General features: G+C 44.8%; 1 protein-coding gene across 4 annotated transcripts in view; it reads left to right on the forward strand.

Annotated features, from left to right (window-relative positions):
• Window positions 1–27737, forward strand: part of LOC138472164 (glutamate receptor U1-like) — a 375942-nt gene that overhangs the window by 278671 nt on the left and 69534 nt on the right. For all 4 annotated transcript variants that reach the window (XM_069610199.1, XM_069610198.1, XM_069610200.1 and 1 more), the window contains exon 9: window positions 8454–8677. In XM_069610199.1, the coding sequence (XP_069466300.1) occupies window positions 8454–8677 (224 nt within the window). The remainder of the gene's footprint in view (window positions 1–8453; window positions 8678–27737) is intronic.

Raw genomic sequence — 27737 nt, forward strand, 5'->3', positions numbered from 1 at the left:
GAACTATTTATATTTTGGAATACCTTTGCACATGTGATTAGCCAATAGTGGCAAGTACAGCTAAAATAATTGTATAATTCATTAATCCACTTCGGAACTTGCAAGTTAACTGACCTCCTGACATCCTAGCCACAAAAGACGCATGTACCCCTATGCACCGGGTGGCACTGTCTTTTGTCAGCGGTTTGTCAGATGAGCAATGACTGGTGCACGACATCTGCACAGGAGTCCCCTCTTTTAGCCACCCTGCTTTGCATGAATGCAATAGTCCCATATAAAATAGCTTTCTTAGCATACATGGATTAAGCCTAGCGCTCCTCATGATTGCCCACATGTTCTCCTCTTTTGGATTTATGTCAGTGGATTGTCCAGGGCGCCAAGTGGCTGCACGGGCAGGCGTCCCAACTCAACTAGCTTTCTAGTACCAGGCACAGAAGCCTCGACAATTAAGGCATGTTCAGTAGTAGGGCTGCAGTGCAGGAGCCTACAAGCTTATACCCAAACACCACCACTCCTCCCCATGTCACAATATCGCAATAACGAAGACGAGGGAGGGGCTATAGCAACACTTCTCTAGTCTATGTGTGAGGAATTTGACCAACCGCACGGTCGGTGTGCGCTCACTTGGGCTTTTTTTACATTCTTAATTAAATGGAATGATTGAAGACAAACCTCAGGAAAATGTTTAAGGCTAATCCACACACATTCTCCTATGCTCACACCACGGCAAAGCATAGACCCATGTACTGCGGCGGGACAACACCTACAGGCAATGTCTGCCCCTGTCATATTTAGTTGCAAAGTGACAGCCAAGGGGTCCACAATGTCATCTCCCGGAAGAAGGAGGGCCAAACTTCCCCCTCCATTGGTCAGCCTGATTAACTGACAAAGGCTCCATTGATCCGTCCTGCTCTTTTGTTAGGCCCTGCAGCTGGTGGCAGCGATTATCATAACAACAATGGGTTTTTCAAAGAGGCCCACACAGGGCCTGGCTCCAGAGGATAACAACATTTCATATGAAACTGTGTCAACATGAAGCCAGCTCCTGCCTCTCATTATCAATGGCACTGAACTGTCAAAGCATATTATAAAATAACAATTATAATTATAACAGATAGGAAGATGGTAGGACTTAGTATCACAAGGATGTGTGCCCAGAGCTCTTTCTGTTGAGAGAAGGTTTTCTGCCATTTTAGTTATGGGGCGCACCCTGTTCCTGTTTTCATCCCTTTACCTTTTCTGTTGCAAAGACTCTGGTTCTGACCTCACGCATACAGGAGATTGTTGGTCAGGACCCCAGGATTGGTTCATAAAGGAAGGCTTAGCCTACACCAATCACTGTGGCCCACTTTGCTTTAAAAGAGGGCAAAGCCCATCTTTTGGCATATCATCTAAAGACTTCACCAGAAGTAACAAAGTAGAGCTTAACCTTGGACTCTGGCTGAAGGTACAGCCTGCCTTACATCTTCCCCCAATGAAGGAAGGCCAGGATATCCAAAGAGAGAAGCAAGATCCCTCACCTAAACCTCTTGCAGGGAACAGATGGAAAAACAGTAGCGAGAGGACCCTCCAGCCACTCCAGAACCGGTACCCATCCAGCACACAGCGTACCCTGCTAGGCTCTGCAGCAGGTTTCCTGTATAGAAAGTGCCAGAAGGTCTCTGAACCTACACCCAAGGACAAGGCTGCTGCCAGCAACACACTCCTCAGCTTTGGGCCATCTGCCTTAATGGACAATGCAAGCCCACTGAAGAAGCTGGGAGAGTGCCTCCTTAACAGAAATTGTTGAGCCAGTCAAGTTCCTCGATCCGCAACCGACTGCAACACTGACCATTGTCAAGCTGCAGTCGTTGAAAGACATCCAAGATGTCTCGACAAGTGCTTCAGAACCACTGATCAGTACAGATACAACGATTCCTGACCCAATGCCGCCATATAGGCCAGCCGGCAGCCGTTCGTCCAGCTTCGCACACCGATCCATCTTGCCACATAATACACAGAGCTGACTCCCAACTCAAACTCTGTGACAGAAGCCTGCAAAGCACCCTGAAGCTGACTCAACCCTGTCCAGCACCAAGAACACCTACAGCACAAGGTACATTGTGATTCTGTCCCCCTGTTCCTTCCCAGAAGGCACCTAGAGACATCCTAAGACCCATTGCTCCCTTTGTGCTGAAGCCAAGAAACCTTAAACTGTTGTGGTTATTAACCATACTGACTACCCTCCTGTCAGTATCCAGAGTGCATCACTTTTCCTTCTTTGAAACTGTCCTCTGCATTCCTTTACAGGGTGGGTTGTATTTCATAGTGATGTTAGACTGTCTGTTGTAATTAACAAAATCGATATTTTTAAGGCAACCTGGACTGGACACTCCTTTTATCATTGGGAAATAATTGTATTTTCGATGTGTTGCAACTAACCAACAATTCACAACCTTTTGGAGGTAAGCCTGCTGCGGAGGTCTATAATGTTCTTGTTATTCCAATCTGTTCAGATCCCTTCTGGTGTATTAGAGGTGTGGGGCTGATTGATGGTTTGGAAACCAGTATTCACCCCTGGACCACTGGTAGCCCGGATGTTGATTCGTCACACTATGGATTATCCAACAGGGCCAAAGCCCTTGATGGACAGGTTGTAGCTGTGTTCACATGAAGTGTTCAACGTCTCCATTAGCCCCGGGTCAACGCAGAATTATTCCCTTGTGTTGAACTCTTGGGGACACCATACATTTCCCTAACTCTTTCCCCTGAAACAGCGGTTCATTGTCTCACCTTAGGAAATTTGACCGACCATATGCTACAAATGGCATGACCGTGTCGCAGTAGGCGAGACACATTTCGCTTCAGGGAACCTCAAGGGTTTATCAAGCACTACTATGACGTGTTGATCCTTTAGCACTATTTCAAAGTCTATACTAATAGTCTCCCAGGGTGTCACTCATCACAGAAGACTGCTGTTTCCTTTAGCTTAACACAGGAGGCAGCGCCCCTTTCCTCACACCTTGATGCCCTGCATGGGCAAGCACAATGACCTGTCTATAGGCGCAGATGGAATGACCGTGCTTGTGCCACTCAGCAGCAGGCCCACACTAGAGGTGGACAACACATCTCTGACACTCCACAGGCTCTGGAGGTATTCCTGTGCCTCACTCATACAGTGCGCGTGTTCTACCAACTGCTCTTTCCCATGGCCAGTGCATACGCTTTCTTGAATGGCTTTATGGCACAAGTCATCAACGGTGGCAGTTAGGATATCTGCTAAAGACATAGACGTGGGACTACCTGCTTACATGACCAGGTTCATGTAATCATCTACCAAAGCGTCTCCATCCCGGCCCCCACAGCTGGTTTTCCCAGCCGTCGAGAGAAAAAGGCAGTGGGTTATGCAGTCCTGCAACTGGAGCAATGAGGGGTCAATTTGGCCAGTGGATGGGTGACCGTGCGAGTTATAAGCAGTAATAATGGCTTACAATCTGTAATGATAATTACAAGCCTACCCAAAATGTACACGTTGAAGTATTTACACCACCAAAGAACCGTCAGTGCTTCCCTCTAAATTTAGGAGCAGCAATGCTCTGTTTGTATGAACACATGTCTGGCACATGCCATGGGAAGGACAGCACTCTACTCCTCATTTTGGGCCCTGAAACACATGAGCTAGCATTTAGGGAGGATAGCTCAGCTGCAACGTGCTCACCTTGGAAGCAAGACGACACGAAGCACACAGGTTTGATCCTCGGGTCCGCGCTTAGAAACCTCTGGGTGTTTAAGCGCATTATAAATACGCAACTAAGACAAAAATAATTACGCAACTAAAAAACAAACAATTCCTGTAACAGTGTCTCGATGTCTCAAAATGTGGCTGTTCCCTCTCACTCCATGTCTACAGGCAATCCATTTCTGAGAGGTTCTACCAGTGAGGCTGGGTCAGGCATGAATCAGCCAGAGAAATGCACCTTACTGAGGATGCTTCTCACTTCAAACAGAGTAGAGGGAGCCATGACCCCTTGTATATCCATTCTCTTTTTGGCACCTGCTGGGATGGTTTTAGCTAGAAACATGTGCCTGAAGAGCTCAATCTCAGAAGGCAGGAAAGCACTTTTCACCCTATTTGGGTAAGGTCATTTTCTCTCATTTGTTCAAACATTGCCAATAGCCGGGCTAGTTGTTCTTTCACTGACGCCGGCTAGATACGAATATTGTCACTGACATTCAATGCTCCCGGCAGGTCTAACAGTACTCGCAAAATCATGTGCTGAAAAATACCTTTGCTGTCAAAGATACTCAAACACGTTGACATTTGTGATGACAGTCCTAGATGTGATGAGAATTACATGATGCACCTTGAAACCTCGCGCATAGCCGCCTGGTGGTATCCTGAATTCAAATATACCTTTGTGAAGACTGCATCTCTCTCTACAGGTTTGCGAGGGTACACGGTAATTTTATCGAGAAAAAAAAACGAATGTCATAATACCGAAAAAATAACGAAAAATAAATTTATGGGGGTTGGGGGTAAGGGGTGATAAAGTGTGTGGTGTGGTTCGGGTACTGGTTAAAAGTGTGGGGAAACAGTGGGTTGGAGGGGCAGCCCCCCCATAAAAGAAAATTGATAGTTTCCTTTTTTCGGTATTATTTCAGTCACTATTTTTTGATTCGTTGTATGCAGATGTAACCGTTTGCAGGGGGTGTTATCTACTATTGGTGTAAGGTGATTCCCACTTTTGATGACTTTGTTCATTAGTCTTAGGTCGATACACATGCAAACCTCATCAGGTTGCCTGAGCTTTGCTGCCGTCACTATTCGGGACACCCATGATGAGGGGACCATGACCTTCTTGATTATCCCTTTCACTTGCAGCTGCACCGGTTCCAGATCCTGCTTTCTTTCTAAAGTGGAATGGGATTCACCTATGGCACAGCGCCACCTGCTGGGCTGACAGGTCTATATGGAGGTGAACTCGTAGGACTTTCAGACGGGAATGTCATTTAGGGTTCGCCAGGGGTCTCCGGTGAGACTCCTGAGGTCTCCCTTGCTACCCATGTGGTCTCCCTTGCTACCCCCAATTTTTCTTCTTTTTAAACATTTTTTTTTAAATAAATTGAAGCTCCTGGGTTATGGCCATGTAGCTTTTTTGAGCTATTTGTCTTTCTGGAATTCCATACAATAATTGCTAGACCCATTGAAGGTTTATTTCAGGCACACTTCAGGGGGCGAGTCACTGATTTAGTTTGTTTTTAAACACCTGAAATTCACAATGCAAACAAAATCCTCAAAAAAGCATTTAGAGTAGAATAAGCATCAATTTCGGCCTATGTATTTTGCTTTTCACAAGTTGCAGTTATAGCATGTTTTTTTCTGCCGATACATATGGTGATCCATTCTTTTATGATATGTATATCACGTTACAGTAATATTGTAACCATATTTTTCATATGTGATGCCACTTACTGTTTTGTCAAGGAGTAAACGGTCGTGTTCCATCGCTTCCCGTGATGTCACTTCCGGGTGAGGTCAAGGGAAATGTGATGTCACTTCTACTACCCCTGTCGTGAAATTTTGGTGAAATGACACCCCTGCTTTCAGACAGCCAATGCCGTGAAAGAGATCATCATACTCTTGCAGGAGCATTTGAATATCCTCCTCATAGGCCCTGAAAGCAAAGTGAACTAGTCCCAAAACCTTCGCCATTAAACAACTCATCCGAGAGTCCTTTGCCTCAGCAGTGACAACGAACTGGGCCCTCACCATTTCCTTGCCACACGCCCTGATGCTGAGCGTTTGCCATTATGAGGCAACAACCATTGCACCGTATTCTCACATATTCTTCTGATATGGGACCACTGCCTTTTGTGAGGTTTCGTTAACCAAGTTTTCCTCAAGCTTTTCTTCTAACTCTGGAGTGATCTCTGACTGCATGTGCTCCCTCAATTTTCACAGTTTTAAGTGTTTCTTCCATGTGGTTGGCTCTCGCCGTTCATCAGATCTCCCCAGTTCCAATATTTTCTGGAGCAATATGCCTGCTTCTCTCAGGGTTTTGCAGCATAGATTTGTTGAGGAGCCCCCATTGGTAAGCAGAGCTCGGACCTCATCATCTTCATTAATGAACATGCACGATGCAAGATGATGCAAGATGGTGCAGGCATCATGATCCCATGGAATCATAGTTCCCAGCTAGTGTCAAGAGATGTTGGGCCTCCACACACAACTGCCACCCCTTGTGATTGGAGCAGTACCAAAGTGAGTGCCAGACCATGGTGAATAAGGCCACCAGTTAGAGGTTGAGGCACCCCCAAAGGAGGAAGAAGACACTCGCTCCTCCGCCAGATAATCATTCAACATCTCTGAGGAAACTTAATGAAAACTACCACTGATCAGTCAGGTGATCACTCAGGAAAATTAAGCCTGCTGGAAGATCTGTCATAAGCCAGGGCGAACAAGCACCTCTTTCCTAGAGGCCCCTGGTGTGACAGCATGGCCATCTTGTTACACTTAAGAGCAGTGAAAGGGGGGGGACCATTGTATGTCTGTGCCCTTACTAATCAGCAGGCCATCAGTGACAACAGCCCAATGGGGAGTGTCAGCAGTCAGTGCTTGTAAAAAAAAAAAGCAGCTCAGGGTCAGCAACCCAGTCATTGCTGGTTGATGTGCCTGCTGCGTAGGGCTGATCAGTGAGCTGAAATAACTCGCCACACAAATACCGCATTCATTTTGTTGCCAACTTTGGTTCACTTTTTCTAATTCAAATTTTCCCTGGCACAAATCAGACTATTGAACTTAAGGGTAACATTTGGACAGATCTCTCTTTTTGACATTTCATTGGCACATCATGCCACTATTTTGGCACCAAATGAAATCTCCCTGAAATGCAGCCGAGAAAGCCGTGTCAGGCACTGCCAATCATTTCACCACTTGAAATCACACTTGTCATTCAACAGAGATAATCATGCCGGCAACTGCATGTCCTATCTACAAAACAGGAAGGCACCTCTTTTCATTCACATAAGCACTCAGGTGCAGGTTTTAGTTTGAGATTTGTTGGACTGGAGGCTACCACACTTGACAGGGTTTGAGCCGCATTACCAGTGCTATCCGTTATGTTTTTTTTGTATATATTTTAGTTCAGCGATATAATGAGATATAAAATAAGGACTCCTTAACAGGAAAAACGTATACATTATAGGCATTTTAAAAAGAAAAATCACCACAGCATATTTAGAAGGTTGTTGTAAGTTTGGGGGAACTGGTTGAGGCAAAGAATGCCATGACCAGCTTAAACTCATACATTTATTAACCAATTCAATCCCTCTTAGGCAACCAATGCTCAAAGGAGAAGGGGCGAAGGCAAGTATTACAATCCCTTATAAAACATCATACCACTCTTCATAGTTTGCCACTGCAAGGTGACCAAGAACCTTTTCCTTGGATTTTGTGCAGCTCTGCCCTTTTGCCCATTATTAATAATAAGGATATCTCTAAAATAAAGGAATATTCTGCATAAAGTTCTTAATGCACATTAAAAACATGTTAAAAAAAGGAAACACAGCACCATATTGTATTCTGTCAACAAAATCCATATCAAGGCATGGAAAGGGCTGTTTGCTTTTTCAGTATACATACAATATTTTCCAGAAAATTATTGCCATAGACATTTCTGTGCATTATTGAACTCGTAGTCCTGTATTTGATAATGGGTATCAGGTGTGCTATTTGTTACTGGGAACTCTTCTCCACAATGGAATAGGGCATGTTGGCATGTGCGGGACTTTAAGGTGTAATGTGTAAATTGATGGATACCTTTACACTGGCTTTAGTACAGCATCTCCACCAATCTCTTGATTTGATTTCATACTTTAACCCCCTGCCCCTTGCTCTCCAGAGTCCCTTGTAGCAGCATGCCCTTTAGCTGATCTACTACCCCACCCACCAAAGCAAACATCATGAGTATTTTACAATTGTGTTGAATCCCAAGTAAACTGGTATAGCTCCTCTGAAAAAATTATTTTGACAAGAAACACATACACAGGGAAAGAAGGGGGAGGTTCCAAAATATGGATGAGGGCTAAAAAGACAGAGAAAAGTACTCAACCAGAGTGGACAAGGAGTGGAGTCGTCAGCCCAGCAATGAATCCTGAGCTGCAGGAGAACCCAGGGTTTTCCCTGGGCTGGGTTGGCTCGTTCATAATGTGTGGGGGGTCTGTGTCTCAGTGCACATCGCAGACGCGCCACCCCGGATCGGGACATTTAATACAATTGAACGAAACTATGTAAGTATTTGATTTCATTTTTTCCTGATATAGGTTTTCAAAATCATTTGTCACTTTCAGATTCTAGATACTGTTATTTACTTACTGAAAAAGACCAACATTTGTAATTGCAGTAATGCGTTTTTTCTCTTTCCTCTTCCATGGATGGCAGATATTTTAACTTATTGACACTCACCATGTTACAGGTGTGGAACCTCATCCTAAATCCCTGTCAGCGCGTATAATTGCTGTCATTTGGTGGGTATTCACCATCATCCTGGTGACGGCCTACATTGCCAGCTTTGCTGCTCTCTTGAACTCTGGGAACGAGCAGGCGCCAACGAGCATTCAATCTTTCGATGACCTGGTGAAGCAAAGAGCCATTGAGTTTGGTACCATCGAGGGCTCTTCCACCTACAACTTCTTCAAGGTAAGGATTCCAAGCATTGGGTCACCAGGCAGGCCACATTTTTTTTTACCATATTATTATATGTATGGTTTTCTCCGGATGAACATAAAATACTATGAGGTGGTTAAAACATTACATGAAAAGAGCTTACAAAAAATGATATGGAAAGCCGCCAAACACTTTATTCTCACCAGTTTATGGAAGGTTGTATTTGATAATAACAGCAAACTAAATAATGTCAGTTAGACGATATTTCCAGATCCTTCAAGACTCTCCCCACATATTTTAATACTACTAATAGCTACTGATTTAACTCCAGACCAGACGTCCTTAGCGGCACCCGCTAGCAGATCAGTATGCTAACAACGGGCCCGTCTTTAACGGGCCCGTTGTTAGCATCTTCCCCATTCCCATTGGGCCCTTTGGGGGCTCAAATGGGAATGGGAATGGGGATGTACCGGGTCCGGGTCCTGCGAAAGGGAATTACCGGGCCCTCCAAGGTCGGAATGGCCCGGTAATTCCCTATTTGTGGGACCCGGACCCAGTACCTGGTTTGGGGGTAGCCATGCCGCTAAAAAATGGCATGGCTACCTCCAAACTCGTAATATGGCTCATTGTCCCACTTCTCCACCGGTATTATCAATGGATATCCTAAGGGCAATGATAGAATAACATGGTTTCATGTTCGTAGAACCCATTGTAGCTGCAGTACAACTTGAACCTATATAAGTATTTCCCACCTACCTACGCCCGGCCAGAGCGATACACTAGCACTTCCTTTCCCAGAAGGATATTGGGTGCATACAGATCAGTAACACATTTTGAAGGTGGTGAGGTCTCCAATTTATGGATTTCACATAATGGAGTTCTTCTGTTTGGGGCATCCTTTTCATCTGCCAAATACATAATATTAGAGAGATGTGGTCTGTGTGGGGGAGTGGGTGAAGGGGCGGGCAGGGGCTGTACCTTGAACAGCGCCATCTACATCCCCACTTCCCATAGTGCCCTGGGCACCCATGTTGCCTCAAGATGTATGGCCCATTGGCAGCCGAGGAGATGTGCTGGACACCAATCGAGGTGCGTGCATAAAAACAATGCACACTTTATATTTACAGTTACACTGAAAAAAATAAAATAACAATCCATGTTTAATGCACTTTATAATTCATAGATTTTGACACATTTAAGCCATTTGCGGTTCTTTGCGTTACAGAGGACAGCAGTTCAATGTATATCTTGCGTCCAGCAGACTATATCAATGCCATGTTAGAAGATAACTTCTTTGTACTAATGAAGCTGTTGTGAACTGTTGCCAAATGTACTGACAGCCTTACAACTTTCAGAATAAAGGTTACCATGTCCCATCTTCACAGCATATTGTATTCGGGTGTCTTATGCCATAGCTCAATCAATAACCTCATTTGAGCTTACAAGATCCCCATATGTATGCTGCAATAACATGAAGTCAATTACACACACCTGATCACAGCTCCTGAGTAGGGATTTATGACAAAGGCATTACATACCGTGCCTGCGGTAATGGCTGTTTACACGCGAGTGATGTTAATTGCAGTCATTTCATTCGTATTATTCAAGGCCAGCAATTTTCATCATCCCTTTTATAGAGGATGCAGATTTGAAGCAGGGACCTTTTTAGATGGAAAAAGAGAAGGCAGTCCAATAAAACATTATTTAAAGGGGTATACACAGAGGCCACTTATTATTGGCTGTTCTGGCCGTTGCCCCTCCATTTCGGGCAGTGAAGCACTTTCCATGTAGCACCTGATTGAATATTGGCTTAGTTAATGTTAATGGATATTTGTACTGCGCACTATGACTATTTTAAGGTGGGAGTTACAGGCTAGGACAGGTATTGTGAGCTTCTGGGCTCTGCTGCTATTTACAACTGGAAATAGGCTTCGAACACTGCACCAAAAGTGAAATCGCCAGAGAGGGCCTCATCACGAGCTGGGCGGTAGCCCTTAAATGCGGCAGTAACGCTATTTTGGCTGCATTTAAGGGCTGGCCCTATTATGAGTTGGGTGGAAAGTTTGGAGTTTTAGCAAAAGCTTTTTGCTGGAGGTAAAAATCGAGCTTTCTGCTGGTTTTCGGCAGATTTTTGGCACTATTACCTGCTGGAAATAACCGTTAGCACACTACTCGTGTTCCGGTGCTAATAGCACTGGGCTGAGGAGCAGTAACGCTATTTGCGCTGGCGGTATCCCGGCAGTATAACCGCCGGGATACCACCAGACTCACAATGAGGCCCATAGTCTGAGCGGAACCCATACATTTGCTATTCATCATTTTCCATTCACTGCACACATAAAGCCAACTCAATGATTAGAACCAAAGTGGTCCGTAAGTATACTTGCCTAACTTCATAAAAACCTTTGATGCCAAGAAAGGCGGGGGTTCTTTTTTTCCAATTATTTTAATATCCGCGTTCTCACCTCTGCGTGCACTAATACTACATCTGCAGCAAATACCTGTCGCATCAGTGAGGGAGCATTGCCTCCGGCTTCACACTACTGTCTTTTCAAGCAGTAGTTTTGCCATGTTTGCAGTGTCCTAACAGGAGAAGTTCCATATTTCTACTAATACTCTATGCTATGCCATGCTATCTTTGTTATTTTCAGTTGTGGTATGCTTTTATTTTTTCTTGCTCTATGCCCTATGCTGCTACATGTTGTTACTCAATTTTATATTATGTTACATTATGAAATGTTTTGGTGTGCTACATTGTGTTCTGTTATGTATATGCTGTTATTTTCTTTGGTGTGCTTAGTGACGTTACTGTATGTTATTCTGAGCTATACATATATTATGCCTTAGCATGCTTTGCTGTACTATGCTGCATTACATGTGGGTATGTTTTAGCAAGCGTTGTCCTGTTATCCGTTCTTATGCAATGTTAATACACTCAACAATGGCCTGATTTACAAAGCGTTTTTCATTACGATTTTGCCATTGTAAAATGCTTTTGTAAATCAGGCACAGTGTGTGCTGTTTAGAAGGTGACACTCAAGGTCTGGCATGCATCATGTCATGGTGTTCTGATTGACAATGTGTGCTAGATGTATGGTAACATTCTTTGTAAGTCTTCACACTCACGTATGCTATGCTATGTGAAACTGCATTGCACTAAAATGGCTGAGCGCCTATTGGTCAACGGGCATGGTCTGCTCCGTCAGGCCGCAGGTTGATAAATCATTTTACCCAAAGTCTCTGCACCACTTCCATTTGACGAACTCTCTAAAACTCCTGAGGCACTTTTGCCCTTTTTTTTCGCGTTCGCTGATCCTTCCCTCAAAATGGCGCACCGTCCGACAAGGATACAGTGCAGTCTTCCTCCCAGCGATTGCTTTGCTCCACTCACACATGTCTACGGGGGACCGGCCCCAGAAACCCTTGGTTCAATTTCTTGGTACTAATTCACATTGGAGAAAGAGGGGGTTGCATTAGGAGCATTCAATGGGAATGCAAACCAGATGCCCTTGCATGCCCTACTGCCCACAGACACAGAGGTCGTGCGCACCTTCACCTGGGGCCACTCCGGAAAAGAGAGCCTCTGTGGCCTCTGAATCTGCTGCTGGCAGTAGGTCATTGCTCGGTAATGCACAGTGCATGACACACTAAGTGAAGGCTGGTGAATAATGGTGATGGCTGCACCCCGATGCCCATTATACACATTCCACCACTACATTTCTGCCATTGCCAGCCTCCTCCCACGCTACCCCCATAAGGAGATATGAGGCCAGGTTACCTCTTCATCCCACGTTCCTGTCCACATGCCTGGGTAAAGCTTAAGTCATCCAGACCCCTCCTCTGCTATCCTTTCTCTATTCCTAATTTTCTTAAACTGTTCTGAACGCATTGGAAGCCCTTTTTTTCATCTCCTCCATTGGAACTTTGTACGACGCTCCAAGACCCTTTGGGAAGGACCAGCTCTGTATAAAAGTTTAAATAAAAGAAATATATACTCTGTGCGGCAATTGGATCAAACAAGTACTCACACATTAGAGGTTTAGTTCAACCCTTCTCTCTGGGAAAGTTTCATGAAGGCATAAAGGAATAGAGGTCAGTTACCACAATAGCATAGGATGTCCTACTTGGCGTAAGTGTAGAAAATGGTGAACAGGACGGAGGAGGAAAATGTGCAGAACGGTTTCAGCACCCGTCTTTCGATCAAAGTTCTTCATCCCTTGTCCCAAGGAGCAATGGAACCCTTGTGTTTTGGTCCATGGGATGATGCTGGGAATCCACTGACAAATCCTATGGGATGAAACTAAAACACTGACGGGTGAAACTCTGGCTAACAGAGTCGGAAGGTGGGTTAACAAAGGCAGATGAAGAGGGTCTACTCTAGAAGGAGCTACTTTCCTGGGTGCATTACCTCATCTACTTACAACCTCTTGGGAAAAGGCTGTAAGGTTTAAGAATGTGTGGATACATCTTTAACACTGTTCACCTTTGTCTTGGTCTTTGCCTTTAGAAAGTGGCAAGGACCTCAAAACTACTAGTGGGGCAAGTCCTGGATCAGAACACTCAAGCCAGATGGGTTTCTATCTTTCCTTGTTCTTCCTTCTCCTTTGCCTTTTCATTCTCCTCCTGATCCTCCTCAACCACCTCTCCCACTCCCTCCAATTCCCTCTTCTCTCCTTCTCCTCTTCCACCGCTTCCTCCATGGCATGTGGGGATTACAAGTGCCCCCTCAGTCATTTCTCCAGGAGTGATCACGATCAGCAAAGGTGAACCCGGCTTCAAAGGAAACTTATAATAGAAGATTTGTAGCCTACTTGCCAACGTATAAAATATGTAGAAGGTTTTCTATAGGGTTACCAGATATTTGGTCGACTGGACAAATGGTCGAACCAATTTGGTCGAAAGCCAAATGGTCGAATTTTTTTTATTTTTATTTTCACTCCTTTTTTTGGGGGGGGGTCCCCCCAGCCCCCTTTTTTTCTAAAAAACCCTTTTTTCCCCTAAACAAAAACCTAAAAAATACATATATAAATAAAAAATTCGACCATTTGGTTTTCGACCAAATTACGTCGACCATTTCTCTTTCGACCAATTTACAGTCGACCACTTGTCTGGACAGCTTTCTATAGGGCTAGTACCCTTCCAATCAAATAGATACATGAGCACAGATGTATTCTATGTCCTATTAATCATTGCAGTCATATATCTGTACGAGTACAATCGTGTGATGTGTCCAGGCATTCGCTGATTTTAGTGATGGCGTGTGAAGGATGTTGGATTTTCCACCTAGTGGGAAGGTGAATGAAATAATCCAAAGGATGAATTTGTCTAGGTTCTTCAAGCAGTCCACAGAAATGAGATGCTATTTTTTTTAGAGGTGCGGGGTATAAGAAGATTTTTGTTGATGGTCAAAGGTGGTCTCCTGGCTGATATAGGGAGATCACAACTTTTGTTGTCCACTAGTTCTTTGTACTTAATCCTTTCTTTTCTCATATTCCATCCTAACATACCCGATAGAAAGGGAAGCCAAACCTCTCTTAAAGCTAGACAAAATAGAGTGACAAAGCTTAACTCTCAGTTACGGGTAGCAGCTCGGCACAAACTTACAATTAGTCCACACACATATCTCAAGAAAATACAACACACCCATATACTGAAAAATATATAAATGTATTATCTCACACATATTGGTCTCTATCGGGTCAAATAGGTACTTCGCACATAATACACCATATTAAAGAATGCACAGTATTTCATGAAAGCAGCAAGTGCCAGAAGACTCTCCGCACCCCAATGCCTTCATGTGGGCCCATTATCATAGATAGGCACCCAACACAAATAAACAGGGGACGGAAGGGGAACAAGACAACCACACAACCTATCAAAGCAAGCACCATCCCATAGTGCTTGCACACATAAGCACAGTGTCCTAAAGACACAACCAGCCCTGGCTATATATGGCAGGGCCTAGACAGGTGATCAGAAAGCAAGACGTACAGGCAATGGATAGGCAGAAAAGGGAGCATATATTTTTACCACATGAACAAATATTCCTAAAGGCCTCTAATGCCAACACAAATAATCTACATTAATTCTGGCTCTCTACTGGAGGAAAATGGTACTCCTAATGCACACATGCTAATTCATGACAGGACTAGATATTGGAAAACAATTTCTACACCCAGACCAGTGCTTCCAAAAAATCAGGATACATTTTTAGCAACAAATACCAGTACATTTCACTCCCAGGAAAAATAGTCACACGGTTACTAAAATGAGTGACAGTGTACCAAGCATTTGCACTTATAGTATTGACATGTAGGACTTTAATAATGCATTAACAATATCTGGTAATTACCAAAAATCCAGTTCTAAGCCTGAATACTCCCTGAATACCTCTGGGCCCAGGTAAAATATCCAGGGGCAGCTAAACATGGCCAGATTCATTTTAGGAGTGTTTGAGGACAGATAGAAATGACAATGGAGGCCAATAAGACACAGTCAGAGAGCCATCCTCTGGTGTGCGGAAAATGAAGGTAAGTCTGTTTTACCCCACAGGTGTGGACTCCGTGGCAAGAAATACGAGTGGGGACTAGAGGAGACCACAATGAAGAGATTCAGAGGGCGGTTGCAGAACCAGAGCCCCAGGAGAATCTGCAGCAAGGCAGGAGGACCCTCATTGTAAGGCAATGGGAAACGCAGTTGACCCTCACCACCAGAGAATCCTGACCCTGGTGAATATCTTGAATAATTGCCCACCAGAGGTAAATACTTAAAGTGGTAGTTTTGGAAAACAGCTCCAGCACAGCAAAACAACCCAGGAGAGAGTGGGCTTATTTCATAGATGAGGTGTACAGGATCCAGTGTCTCGGGGCTTGAACTCAGAGGAAGCAAACACCACCATTCAGAAAAAAAGAACTAGCAGCCTTCCCACAATGACAGCCTTTAAGCCAAGAGTGAAAAGTCCAGTAAGAAAGAGTCTGGAAAGATGAAGGAACCCATGAAGGTGGAGTCCAGCGGCTCGGTGGGCACTGAAGCGTATCAGTCCAGCAGAAAAATATCCCAGTCTGGGGATAATGGTTTGGGGCACTCTAGGATGTCCCAATGGGAAGTTGAGGTGGGTTGTTGGTCTTCCAACACTTTCCAGGCAGTTCAACCTCCAGCATCAAGGCAGAAGGCCCTGGCAGTAAAACAGTGACAAACAACCCTGACAATGGTTCCAGCATGGAAGGGTCGACCATCAGATGATGGGAAGCAGCAGGCGACTTCAGAAAGCCCAGACTGGCCCCCTAGGAGCAGACAACTCGAACCAGGAAATGCCTAAACTACTGGACCTGGCCACTATGGACAAGTGAGAGTCTAAACTTGTCAAAAAGTCTGGTAATCAGTGGGAAATCTCCTTCATCTTGTCGACAGATCTGGACAAACGATCAGAAGACCGACCATAGTGGTTGTTCAGTAGGGCTGCCACTCAGGCTAGACCACTCTGCCTGAGAGGTAGAGCCCACGGAACGACACATGTCTAAACCAGTTAGAACCAATATGGAGGCTGCCACGTGGGCTCACAAAGAGCCCATGTTGTCAGAAAGGCAATTTTGATCCTACCTCATGATTGCCCTGAACAAAGGAATCCCTAAAATACAAAACTTCTATGAGCAGGATTAAAAAAAAACATTGGTTCCCCCAATGGATACCAAAAATGGTTAATTGGGCTACCAATGCCGAAAAAGGACTTGCACTCCGGTGAAGCCAAATCATAAGTACAGCTGCCACCAATCTACTCCCCAAAACGAAACCATCAGTTTAAGCTTTTATAGATAGAGCCTGATTCAGAGTGCAGTGTAGCATACAATCCTTTGATTTCCCACTGGGGGAAATGGCCTTATTTATCATTTGCACTAGACCGGCTTCACCATGCATGGAAGTGAAGACTAGCAGATTCTCCACCAGTTTTCTACCTTCGTATTCCCGGTGTAAATCCGTTCTAGTGCAAACTATAAATAAGGTAATTGTTGCCGGTAGAAAAATGGCACATATCATGTTACACCGTACTGTAACTCAGGCGCAATGGCCACATGTATTTTATTGTCTGTCATACTCACTAAGCCCATTCTGCTAATTCTCTGGAACTTTTGCAAATGTGTGGTGCATTTAACTATGATATGATATGATATGGCATTTATAATACGCCTATACACAGGTGTTTCAAGGTGCGATGAGGCAAGGGAGGAGACACAGAGGGAAGACAGAGACAACGATCCTACTAGGCCAGGTGACATTGAGATCGCGCAAGTGCAGGGGGAAGGGGAGGGGGAAGTGCAGTACATAGGATAACACTAAATATATGAATAAAAGACAATAAATAAAAGCACAGCCGGCTGGTGGCAAGTGCAAAGGTACGAGCAGACATCGGGTATCAAGTGCTAGTAGGGGTTGTATGGATACAGAAACAGTCCCTGAGTGCAAGGGTTGCCAGGGGGGCAGTTCAGGTGTGCAGCTGGAGGCGGGGTGGAGGGGGCTGGGCCTGAGATCAGAGGGTAGCCAGGTAACCAGTGCAGTTTCAGATTCAGCCAGGAGATCAACAGGGGAGAGGAGAAGAGAAAACAAAAGCAAAGAGGAAGGTCTTGCGGTGCTTCCGGAACCGGAGATGGCTCTCCTCACGTTTCAGAGAGGCAGGGAGGCTGTTCCAGAGGGAGGCCCCAGCCGAAGAAAGAGATCTACCACCAACTCGCTGCTTGGAGAAGCGACTAACCCTGAGGGAGTTGGAGGAGGATGAGCGAAGCATGCACCTTTCTCGTTTCCCCTTTCATATCAAGGAAGGTCTCAGTATCCTTTCCTGGGGACTTACTCATCAACACAACCAATCATCATTACTAGCCGAAACAGCACTCCTCTGGCGCGTCTGCCCCAACACCTCTATTGCCTGCAGTAGCTCAGTATTGTATCCGTGGCAAATCTATGGTATAATTCCCAGAATATGTGAGCGCTGCTTATTGGACTAGTGAGGAGTTTTAACACTTCGATTTTGGGGCCACCTTTTCAATTGTTTTTCAGCGTGGCAGGTGCCAGCAGCTTAATTTTCTCCTTACAGGACCACAGGATAGGGGTCAGCCTCTCCACAAGGTACATGCGCAGGTGCTCTGAGGCCTTTATTACTTTTTTAAAGGTCACTTCAGCCCAGATCCAGGGTCAGGTAGAAGCCTAGGAAAAAGACGATGGCTGTCTGTTCAGGGGGGCGAGGCTCCCAGGGCAGGGCACCAGGGCCATGTACCACTGCTTAAGGTTTGACTTTGTGATAGATTTAGCTGGGATCCAAAGAGATTCCCAGGCACTCGCCCACCCGCTGCCCTACTGAGATTGGTGGACATGGGGCTCGCTTTCCCTCTCACTATCCCGCCACTTCTGCAGGATCTGAAGGAGTGTCAGTTTCTTAAACCTCTCCCACCCACAGGGAAGCTGCGGCCCATTCAAAGATTTCTCAGGCACAATACAGGCAAAAGGATCTGGATTGCTACATCCATCCCCTCTGCCATTTATTTTTTAAACAAAGTTGAACATTGATAGGTTTTAACACAGGAAAATACTATATGTAATTCTATACGATTTTCAACAAATCTTACAATACAGTGAGGGCGGATTCGCAATAGAAAATGCCTTGTTGGTTTTCTCGTTAAAATTGCTTAGCATAATCCTGTACAAAGAGGGGACTGCAACTTCTTCAGAGTAAGAAACCTTAACACGCCTTGGCGGTAGGCTAGTGAGGGCAAGCACACTTTTCTCAAAACCTGTATGTTTGCACAATTATGCACTAGCATTGAACATATGGAAGAAACAACAAGCTTCAACAAAACATGCCCATACAATAAAAATCAAGTATTAATAAAACAAAACCTTTGAAAGTACCTGAAGAGGCAGGTTTTGATGTGTTAACATTGACCTTACTCAAAACTTTAAATGTGGTTTTCCAATGCATGTGTAGTATTTACATGTTTCAGAAAGTCTTCAGGCTTCAGTGTGAGCTGGGCAGTGGTCGATGTGTATGAAAAGAATTAGTGGAACTATGTTCCCTGCTGGCCTGCCCCCACTCCCCACAAACCCCATCACCACGCCCCCTCCCACACACAAAACAAACCCCCAAACACTTGCACCTGCTGTTTAAGGGAACGTTCGGTGCAGAGCACTGAAAGTGCACGTTTCAACTTCTTCCTATACTTTCATTTTAAAACGAAACCATTACGGAATGGTTTCTTTTTAAAATAAAAGCATAGGAGCTGTACAAGGTAATTTATAAAAGTAGAGGAGCACCGCTCCCGACCGCTCCCGCTCACTTCGACCACTGGAGCTGGGTCATAATAGTAAAAACAGACAACTAAAACATCACTGCCTTTTCCCACACACCTTATGGGCTGATCGGCATTTATTAGAATCAATCCCTGAAAATAGAAAATACAGAACGATTATGATGTCGCATTTTGACCTCATAAATCTGCCAATTTTTAACTTCACCCAAAAGGTGGATGCAAAAAAAGTCCCACGAAATTATAAAAACCTCTTTCCTTTACGTGTAGGGATGGGCAATCAGATTTTCCTGCACGCAAGGAAACAATTTTGTATGAGGGATCCGTGGAGGGTGGGAAAAAGTCGGCATCTACTCTGAGGGCCTCATCACGACTTCGGCGGTAACACTTAAATCTGGCGGTAGCGCTATTACCGCCGGATTTAAGGGTCCGCCGAAAATTCGTGCTATTACCGCCGGCGGGAAATCCACCGGCGGTATTAGCACAAAGATTCCCCATTGAGCCCAATGGGGAATGGGGCATTCCCGAATGGGCTCAGTGGGGAATGGGGAGTTACATTACCGCCGAACTCGTGATCCGGCGCTATTAGCACCGGGGAGTTCGGCGGTAGGGCTAATACCGCCCGTGCTAATAGCGTTACCGTTACCGCCCAAATCGTGATTAGGCCCTGAGTCTCTTTGTAATTCAATAGACCTGAGGGTGATTACGGCCCAGCTGTGCTTTCAATGACATGGTACAATAGCAGTAAGAATCCTGTCTGTTACAAATCAATTTCCATCCCCCACACAGGATTGGAAATACATTTTTTAAATACGAAAATATTGCATTCAGATTATTTCAGAAAATCTGTATAATTTACTGCACTACTGAAGGTCAAATCCAAATTTTGCAAAGACCATTAGATTTACGTTTGCGGCAACATAAATTACAGCATGCAGAAATCGTGTCAAAAAATGCATGGGATGCATAACGAGCACCAAAGAGCCTTGGTCAAAAAGTCTTGGGAAACTTTAGGGCTCAAGTCGAGGGTTATCGCGAGGGGGCGGAGTCCAACCACTTTATTCAAATGGTGGACTCAGTCCCCCCAGCTAAAAGAGAATCATTGGATGTTCTCTTTGAATTTGTGAATTAAAGCCAACCTCTGGCATAAAACAGCAGTCGTCAGGTTTTGTAGGCCGGACAGGTCACCACTGCACTATATAACCTGATGAAAAATAACAAACAACTAAAGGTGAAATATCCCATTTCGGTACTGCAAGTCCCAGGAAACAAATATGTATTGGTTCTTGGAGTTTAAAACATGCACACCTTTGAACGTTTTCAAAAACACTATTAGAAGAAAATGTCCTTTCTTGGTTTTGTGTGTGTGTTGATTTTATGAAAGGCAAATGCCATTCGTTCTGTTCAATTTGATTGGCTATGCAGAGCCAATTTAATGGAATGTGCATATTTCGCCTTAATATGCTAATTTCTTGTGCATCGCATCCCATTGAGTTTGTTGATGAGTCCCCCCCACTTTAATTTTTAGGACTTGACCCATGGGAAACTTCAAAACACAGGCAAGCCCCTCATTGACACCCCAACAGCATTTAGTAACGTTTGAACTGTAGGTTAGCTCTGACCTCATGTTAAGAAAGGAAGAAGGGAATGAATATGGCAAGGGAAATGTGCACGGAATCACACAGTGAACAACTTTGAATCTAACTACGTGCATACAATACCCAAGACTCGTGTATACTAAAACCGAGGAGTGCAAATAGAGTGAAACAATAATACCAATATATGAAAAGGCATGTGGGGTAAGCACTTAGAACCTCCTTATGACTGAAAGGAAAGTCGGCAAACTCCTTACCCACTATGCTATTACAGATACTGACAGCGCTAAGCCCACATAGAGGGCAAGCAAGGACAGGATCTGTGAGCTGACACTCTGAATGATACTGAATAAGGAACTTAGAAACAGTACTCACGAGGACCGGAAAGACCACTTGAATGTCAGTAAACCCACAAAACCCAGTTGATGAAACAGGGACCCTGAAGGCTATAACAGCAATGGGTGGAGGAAACTAAATACATAAGACCCTAGTCAAGGGGCAAGTAGGAAAGGTGATTTAGAATAGAGAGGAAAACAAAAGGCATTCACACAGGGACTAGTTACAACAGCACCCCACTCCTAATAATCAATGGGAAATAAATGTAGAAGTGCAATAGAAAACATGGAATGGATCATAATAGAAAGTAAGGATCAGGAGCAGGGAAAATGATATCACAAAAGGAAACCTTTCCCACCCATCCAAGGAGAAAAGGCAGGAAGCTAAATCTATAAAGGGAAAGACTAATGCATCAAGTTTTTCAGTAGCAAAGGACAGCATCAAAGAAACAGAGAACACAGGCAAATTGGGCAGCATCAAAGGGTAAAACACAGAGAAAGGCTGCCTGCAGACAGAGGAAGACAGAAAGGGAAATCCAGAAAGCAGAAATCAATTAAGCACAAAAATTCGAATTCCAGGGCAGAGGAACAAGAAACAGGAACTAGGAACCAGGCACAAAAACTAGGAACCAAGAACAAGGGACCAGTCACAACAGGAACACTGCAACAATGACCAGCGCTGGACTGAAGTAAACTGAGGCTTTTAAAGCTGCTTAAGGAGCACACCCCTCAGGTGTGCCGCCTGCTGCACCTGCAGCCACAGGTGTTGCCTATCCTCCACCCAACCTTGTCCTGCAAGGGAGGAGGTGAGGCAGTGAGCCAGGCATTCTGGGAAGCATAGTCATTAGATTAAAGTAGCATGCTGGCTGCAAAAAACCAGGAATGGATACGGAAGGGAAGTAACTTGGAAAATAAGGTTTTACCGCTCCCAATTCATCACAGCACTGTAGCATAAGGTTCGGAGGAAATGTCCAGTAGGGAAAAAACCCCAAAACATTCCCCCAAGTGACGGGAACGGGAGCAAAGGGAGCGAGCCGTGACACTATACCCCCTCCCACGGCCGACTCCAGGCGGCTGTCACCCGCACAAAACATCTTCCTTCCATGACAGGAGCGCTTTGTCTTCGGAGGTGGCACTGACGGAAACGATGACCCGCGGGCAAAAGCAGAGGGACTGGAATTAATAGAATCAGGCCGAGGGCTAGAAGAGCCATAGGCAGGTTTTCGGTGAGGAAGAGACTCATGGGTCGAAGAAAGGCATGAAGGACTTGCAGGACCCGAAGCAGAGTTGGAAGGTCCAGGAAGCTCAGTCTCTGGGAGCGAACACTCATACATCATTGAGGAGGGAGGCAGGCTGGTGCAACATGCTTTAGACAATGGTAGATGCTCTGGTAGCCTCCCTGCCGAGAGCGGACACACAGAAGGTGAGAAAATAGCAGGTTTCAGGAAAGTTCATGTTCAGAAAAAGAAGGTGACGGCCGAGGTAGAGGTTCGGATCTTCTCCCATCATCCATCTGGTTAAAGGCCTGTGGTTGAGGGTGACCAAGGTTCGACTGCATCTGTTCCACGCCTTGGGGGCCTGGAAGTCCAATGGGTTGTACGAGGGTGGCACTCCTGGTGTCAGTCATGTAGCCACCTTGTTGCACGTGGGATACAACCGCAGGGACGTTTGGCATACCGATAGGAGTGATAGACACAGTACTTGGTACATCAGGCACACTTGCAGCAGGAGCAATAACAGGCACATCTTGAACTGCAGCAGTCATACCCTTCCATTGGCTACTAGCGCCCGGATGGTGCAGCAGCTGGGGGGCCATGCCCGTCCCCTCCCTCAGGCTCATTTGGGATCCTGCAACAAAAAGGCTGTCAAGCGGCTGATCCAAACCGGCCCCCAAATGCGAACCGTCCAGCCCGTTATCCTGGTCGGCTACTTGTTCGGTGTCTGGGCCATGGCGGATGGTATCCATCTCCCTCTCGTAACACTCCAGGCAAGTCGAACAGCCTTGCATGTAAGGCCCTCCCGAGTCGTGATCCAGCTTGATGTTTCTGAAGAGAGAGCTGGCAGAAGTCTCAGACTCAGATGTTGCATATTCGGGAGGCGCTGATTCTACAGTCAAGCAGTTGGGAGAATCAACTTGTGTAAAAGGCAGGCATTCTGGTGATCCTCCTGAAGCATAAGAAGGGCAGGCTGGACGTTCATCCATAATAAATGGTTGGGATTCAGGAGGTAACTCTGAAGTAGAAGAATATGCAACATGATCAGACAGAGTAGACAGGTGCACCTCCGATATTGGCAGCGAGGCTGAGCAGGATACAGTTCTCTCATGAACTGAAGCCAAACTAGCAGTAGGCTCTGGGACCGAAGACAGACACTCAGGATGTGCTACCGGAGGCTCCATGGCTGAAGGATAATCCACTGAATGAGTCACTGTAGCCGAAAACAGGCGTGTCAGAGGAAATTCTGAGGCTGAGGGCATGCAAGCTGGAGCCGTCTCGTTAGCTGAAGACAAACTTGTCAAGGTCTTTGGCTCTGACCACGTAGATGGTGAAGGCTCTTGAGTGACTGGCAGACATAGCAATTGTTCATTGATTGAAGACACGTTTGACAACGATGAATGCGGAGCCGTGGACTGGATAATCGAAGAGTCAATAGTTGTAGGGGGACAGACTGAAGTCCCAGAAGTCGACAGACACATTTGTGGCTCAGGAATGGAAAGCACCTTTAGGGCGGCTGACTCCTTGGGACCAGTAACCAAAGACTGAGCTGTACCCCTGCCGTCCCTCTCCTTAGTGGATGGCACAGAGTCTCTTCCTTTGTAGAAGTCAAAATCAACCAGAGGAATCACCATAGTAAAGTCTCTGTTAATCAGGATTTCGTCAAATGTCCATTCCTCTGTCTTAGCTTCTGAAAGTGGCATATTAACAATCAACAGTTCAGGAATTGCCTACCGGGTCTTTGGTTCAGTATACTGTGGAATGAGTCCATCAAAACATGAATTCTGTACTGTCTTTGACTGTTCGTTGTGACAAAAATTGGCAGAATGAGGAGCGAACACAGAGGTAGCATCGTTTTCCACATCAGCTTGAATGTCTACTTCAGTCTCAGCAGCTAGATCAAGGGCAGAACCTAAGCCTACAGTAGTGACTGATTCTGTGTATGCCACCATTGTGGATTGTGTTTGGAAATCAGAAGCATGTATGTGTTCAAGCTCAGAATTATGGCAAACTGCTACACAGGAAATCTTAGGTAAAGGAGTGGCTTGTAAATCCTCATCTAACAGCAATTCCTGACAAACGGTAGAACAATTGTCAGAACCTGTGCCCTGAATAAGTGCTGTGCTAGAAAAAGGACTTTCACTCCCAATAGATTTTACATATTGACAAGTATCATGACCTACAAAAACCTCTGCACTCAGGGACTGAACAGTATTCACTTCATCAACGGATAAAGTTTGAGGTGTATTCAGAAAAGACTGTAAGGTTTTATTCTCCTCTTGTAAAGTAATGTATTCTTGTTTTAACTCCTCAAGTTCAGCTTTTAGCATGTCCCGCCTTAACTGTACATCCCTATCAGTAGGCACAGGGGAAGGCATGGTGGCATCAGGACTGGATCCTGCCCTTGCCACCCGGATGTGCACTGATTGTACATTGTCATTTACTGCTTGCAGGTTTTGTGATCTATACTCTCTCTTACCGACTTGGTCTGTGTTTCCCTTAAGCAGACTACTGACATCAGACCTCTTGGCATTAGGGACTACAGTAAGTACTTGTGCAGAGGAGTAAGCAGTAGACTGAGGGCTGAAAATAGAAGATATGCAATGAACCCCTCCATTCTTTATGTTTGAATCATGAAACTGTTCAATCTGAGGTAAAGCACAACCGGAATCATGGGGTTCAACAACAGACGTACTCGTGTGTAGTAAATCTTTCAGTGTGTTGTTTTCCGCTGCTAAGGCTTGTGCGGACATAGAATCTGGATCAAAATTAAAGACAGAACTAGGATCAGGCAATGTACGATGGGCCATCCTGTGGGAAAAATACTTTGCACGTAAATACCCATTTGTAACAAGGAGTTCATTTAAGTCAGGATCAGTGATTTGATTGTCACAGGTAAACTTAAGGGAAGCTTTCTGTACAAACTTGTTAGTGGCCTTGCTGCCTTTCTTTCTTAAACTGGCCATATTCAAACGGGAATAACGGCTGGTCATTCTGTTAAGAAAGGAAGAAGGCAATGAATATGGCAAGGGAAATGTGCACGGAATCACACAGTGAACAACTTTGAATCTAACTACGTGCATACAATACCCAAGACTCGTGTATACTAAAACCGAGGAGTGCAAATAGAGTGAAACAATAATACCAATATATGAAAAGGGATGTGGGGTAAGCACTTAGAACCTCCTTATGACTGAAAGGAAAGTCGGCAAACTCCTTACCCACTATGCTATTACAGATACTGACAGCGCTAAGCCCACATAGAAGGCAAGCAAGGACAGGATCTGTGCGCTGACACTCTCAATGATACTGAATAAGGAACTTAGAAACAGTACTCACGAGGACCGGAAAGACCACTTGAATGTCAGTAAACCCACAAAACCCAGTTGATGAAACAGGGACCCTGAAGGCTATAACAGCAATGGGTGGAGGAAACTAAATATATAAGACCCTAGTCAAGGGGCAAGTAGGAAAGGTGATTTAGAATAGAGAGGAAAACAAAAGGCATTCACACAGGGACTAGTTACAACAGCACCCCACACTTAATAATCAATGGGAAATAAATGTAGAAGTGCAATGGAAAACATGGAATGGATCATAATAGAAAGTAAGGATCAGGAGCAGGGAAAATGATATCTCAAAAGGAAACCTTTCCCACCCATCCAAGGAGAAAAGGCAGGAAGCTAAATCTATAAAGGGAAAGACTAATGCATCAAGTTTTTCAGTAGCAAAGGACAGCATCAAAGAAACAGAGAACACAGGCAAATTGGGCAGCATCAAAGGGTAAAGCACAGAGAAAGGCTGCCTGCAGACAGAGGAAGACAGAAAGGGAAATCCAGAAAGCAGAAATCAATTAAGCACATAAATTCGAATTCCAGGGCAGAGGAACAAGAAACAGGAACTAGGAACCAGGCACAAAAACTAGGAACCAAGAACAAGGGACCATTCACAACAGGAACACTGCAACAATGACCAGCGCTGGACTGAAGTAAACTGAGGCTTTTAAAGCTGCTTAAGGAGCACACCCCTCAGGTGTGCCGCCTGCTGCACCTGCAGCCACAGGTGTTGCCTATCCTCCACCCAACCTTGTCCTGCAAGGGAGGAGGTGAGGCAGTGAGCCAGGCATTCTGGGAAGCATAGTCATTAGATTAAAGTAGCATGCTGGCTGCAAAAAACCAGGAATGGATACGGAAGGGAAGTAACTTGGAAAATAAGGTTTTAGCGCTCCCAATTCATCACAGCACTGCAGCACAAGGTTCGGAGGAAATGTCCAGTAGGGACAAAAACCCAAAATATTCCCCCAAGTGACAGGAACAGGAGCAAAGGGAGCGAGCCGTGACACCTCAGCTGGAGCGAAGGAAACAATATGGGGAAAGAAGATGTTGGGATGTAGCACCTTGAAGTGTCTCTTGTGCTAGATGGAATTACCAATAAAGATCTCAGACCAAATAACCAGACATACTGAAGGAATATGGCAAAGTGCTAATTTATTCTTAATTTAATAAAGCAGGGTCATCTGGCAGACATCGGACTGATGCTTGCACACTCACACACAAACTTGATTACATAGGGGTCTTATACCCCAATATGCGTAATCTATGACATCATCCTACGTGACAAACCATAAAACCTATTAGCTGGAGGGATTGGCTTAGGAGAACATATCTACTTATAGAAGGTATACAGGTTAGTAATACATTGGCTGTCTCTTATCTGTAAGACAACCCTCAAACTACCTCTACATACGTATAATACTGATTATAGCAAACAAAATGGCAGCGGATTGGTCTATGCAACATTGTATAGCAGGTTGCCCCATAGACCCACTGATTGGTTGGCCTTCCCACCCAACCTTAGTATTTCGACTCGGCTAGCAGCATGTAAGGTAACCGAAACCCAGGTGCTTGGATCACGTCAGATTACTCCCCACTTTCCCAATTAGTCCATCATATCTCATCAGTTCGTCCATGAGCCAAAGTTTCCCATCTGCAGTGGAAATTATAGCCTGTTCTTTGTTCTAAGACATTCGAAGGAGTGGAAGCACATCACTATCTCCATTCGAGGCTTAATGAATAGCCCTTGTTTTTTACTTTTGGTTACGTGTAAAGAGACAACGAATTTGTCAATTTCAGCCTCTTATTGACTGCTGTTTGATTTAATTATACTGGGTGTCATTGCGCCTATTGGCCTCTAGACACTTACTCACTCTACCTTGCATAGACTCTATACACTTGTAATTGTCCCATACTTGGCTCTTGCAGATGTTTTCTTCTTCCTTAATCTTAGAGAAATATATGTCTCATGTTCATGACTCATCTGCTGCCTCCCTTTGTGCTTTGCAGCTATTCCTTAAAAATAGGCTTCTTGATCCCAAGCCAACATTGACTCCTCTTGTTTTGCACACAAAGCTGTTTTTCCAGCTTCTCCTGACTCCCCAACCCTGATCGGCTTCTGAGGTAGTTGAATTCAATATTAACATGAGCCAGCACCCATTTTCCAATAATGGCCATCCTTGCCACGTTATATATTGCTCTATAGCAAGCTTCTATGCATCTTTTCTACCTTGCGTTACTGCGTATTAACACTTATTGGTCAGCAAGTTACTTTATCTTCTTTTGCATTCATGATTAGTTTATCATTTCGTACATGTTTCT

Source organism: Ambystoma mexicanum, chromosome 8 (genome assembly GCF_040938575.1).
Source record: "Ambystoma mexicanum isolate Mex_15411 chromosome 8, UKY_AmexF1_1, whole genome shotgun sequence".
Classification (NCBI taxonomy): Eukaryota; Metazoa; Chordata; class Amphibia; order Caudata; family Ambystomatidae; genus Ambystoma; species Ambystoma mexicanum.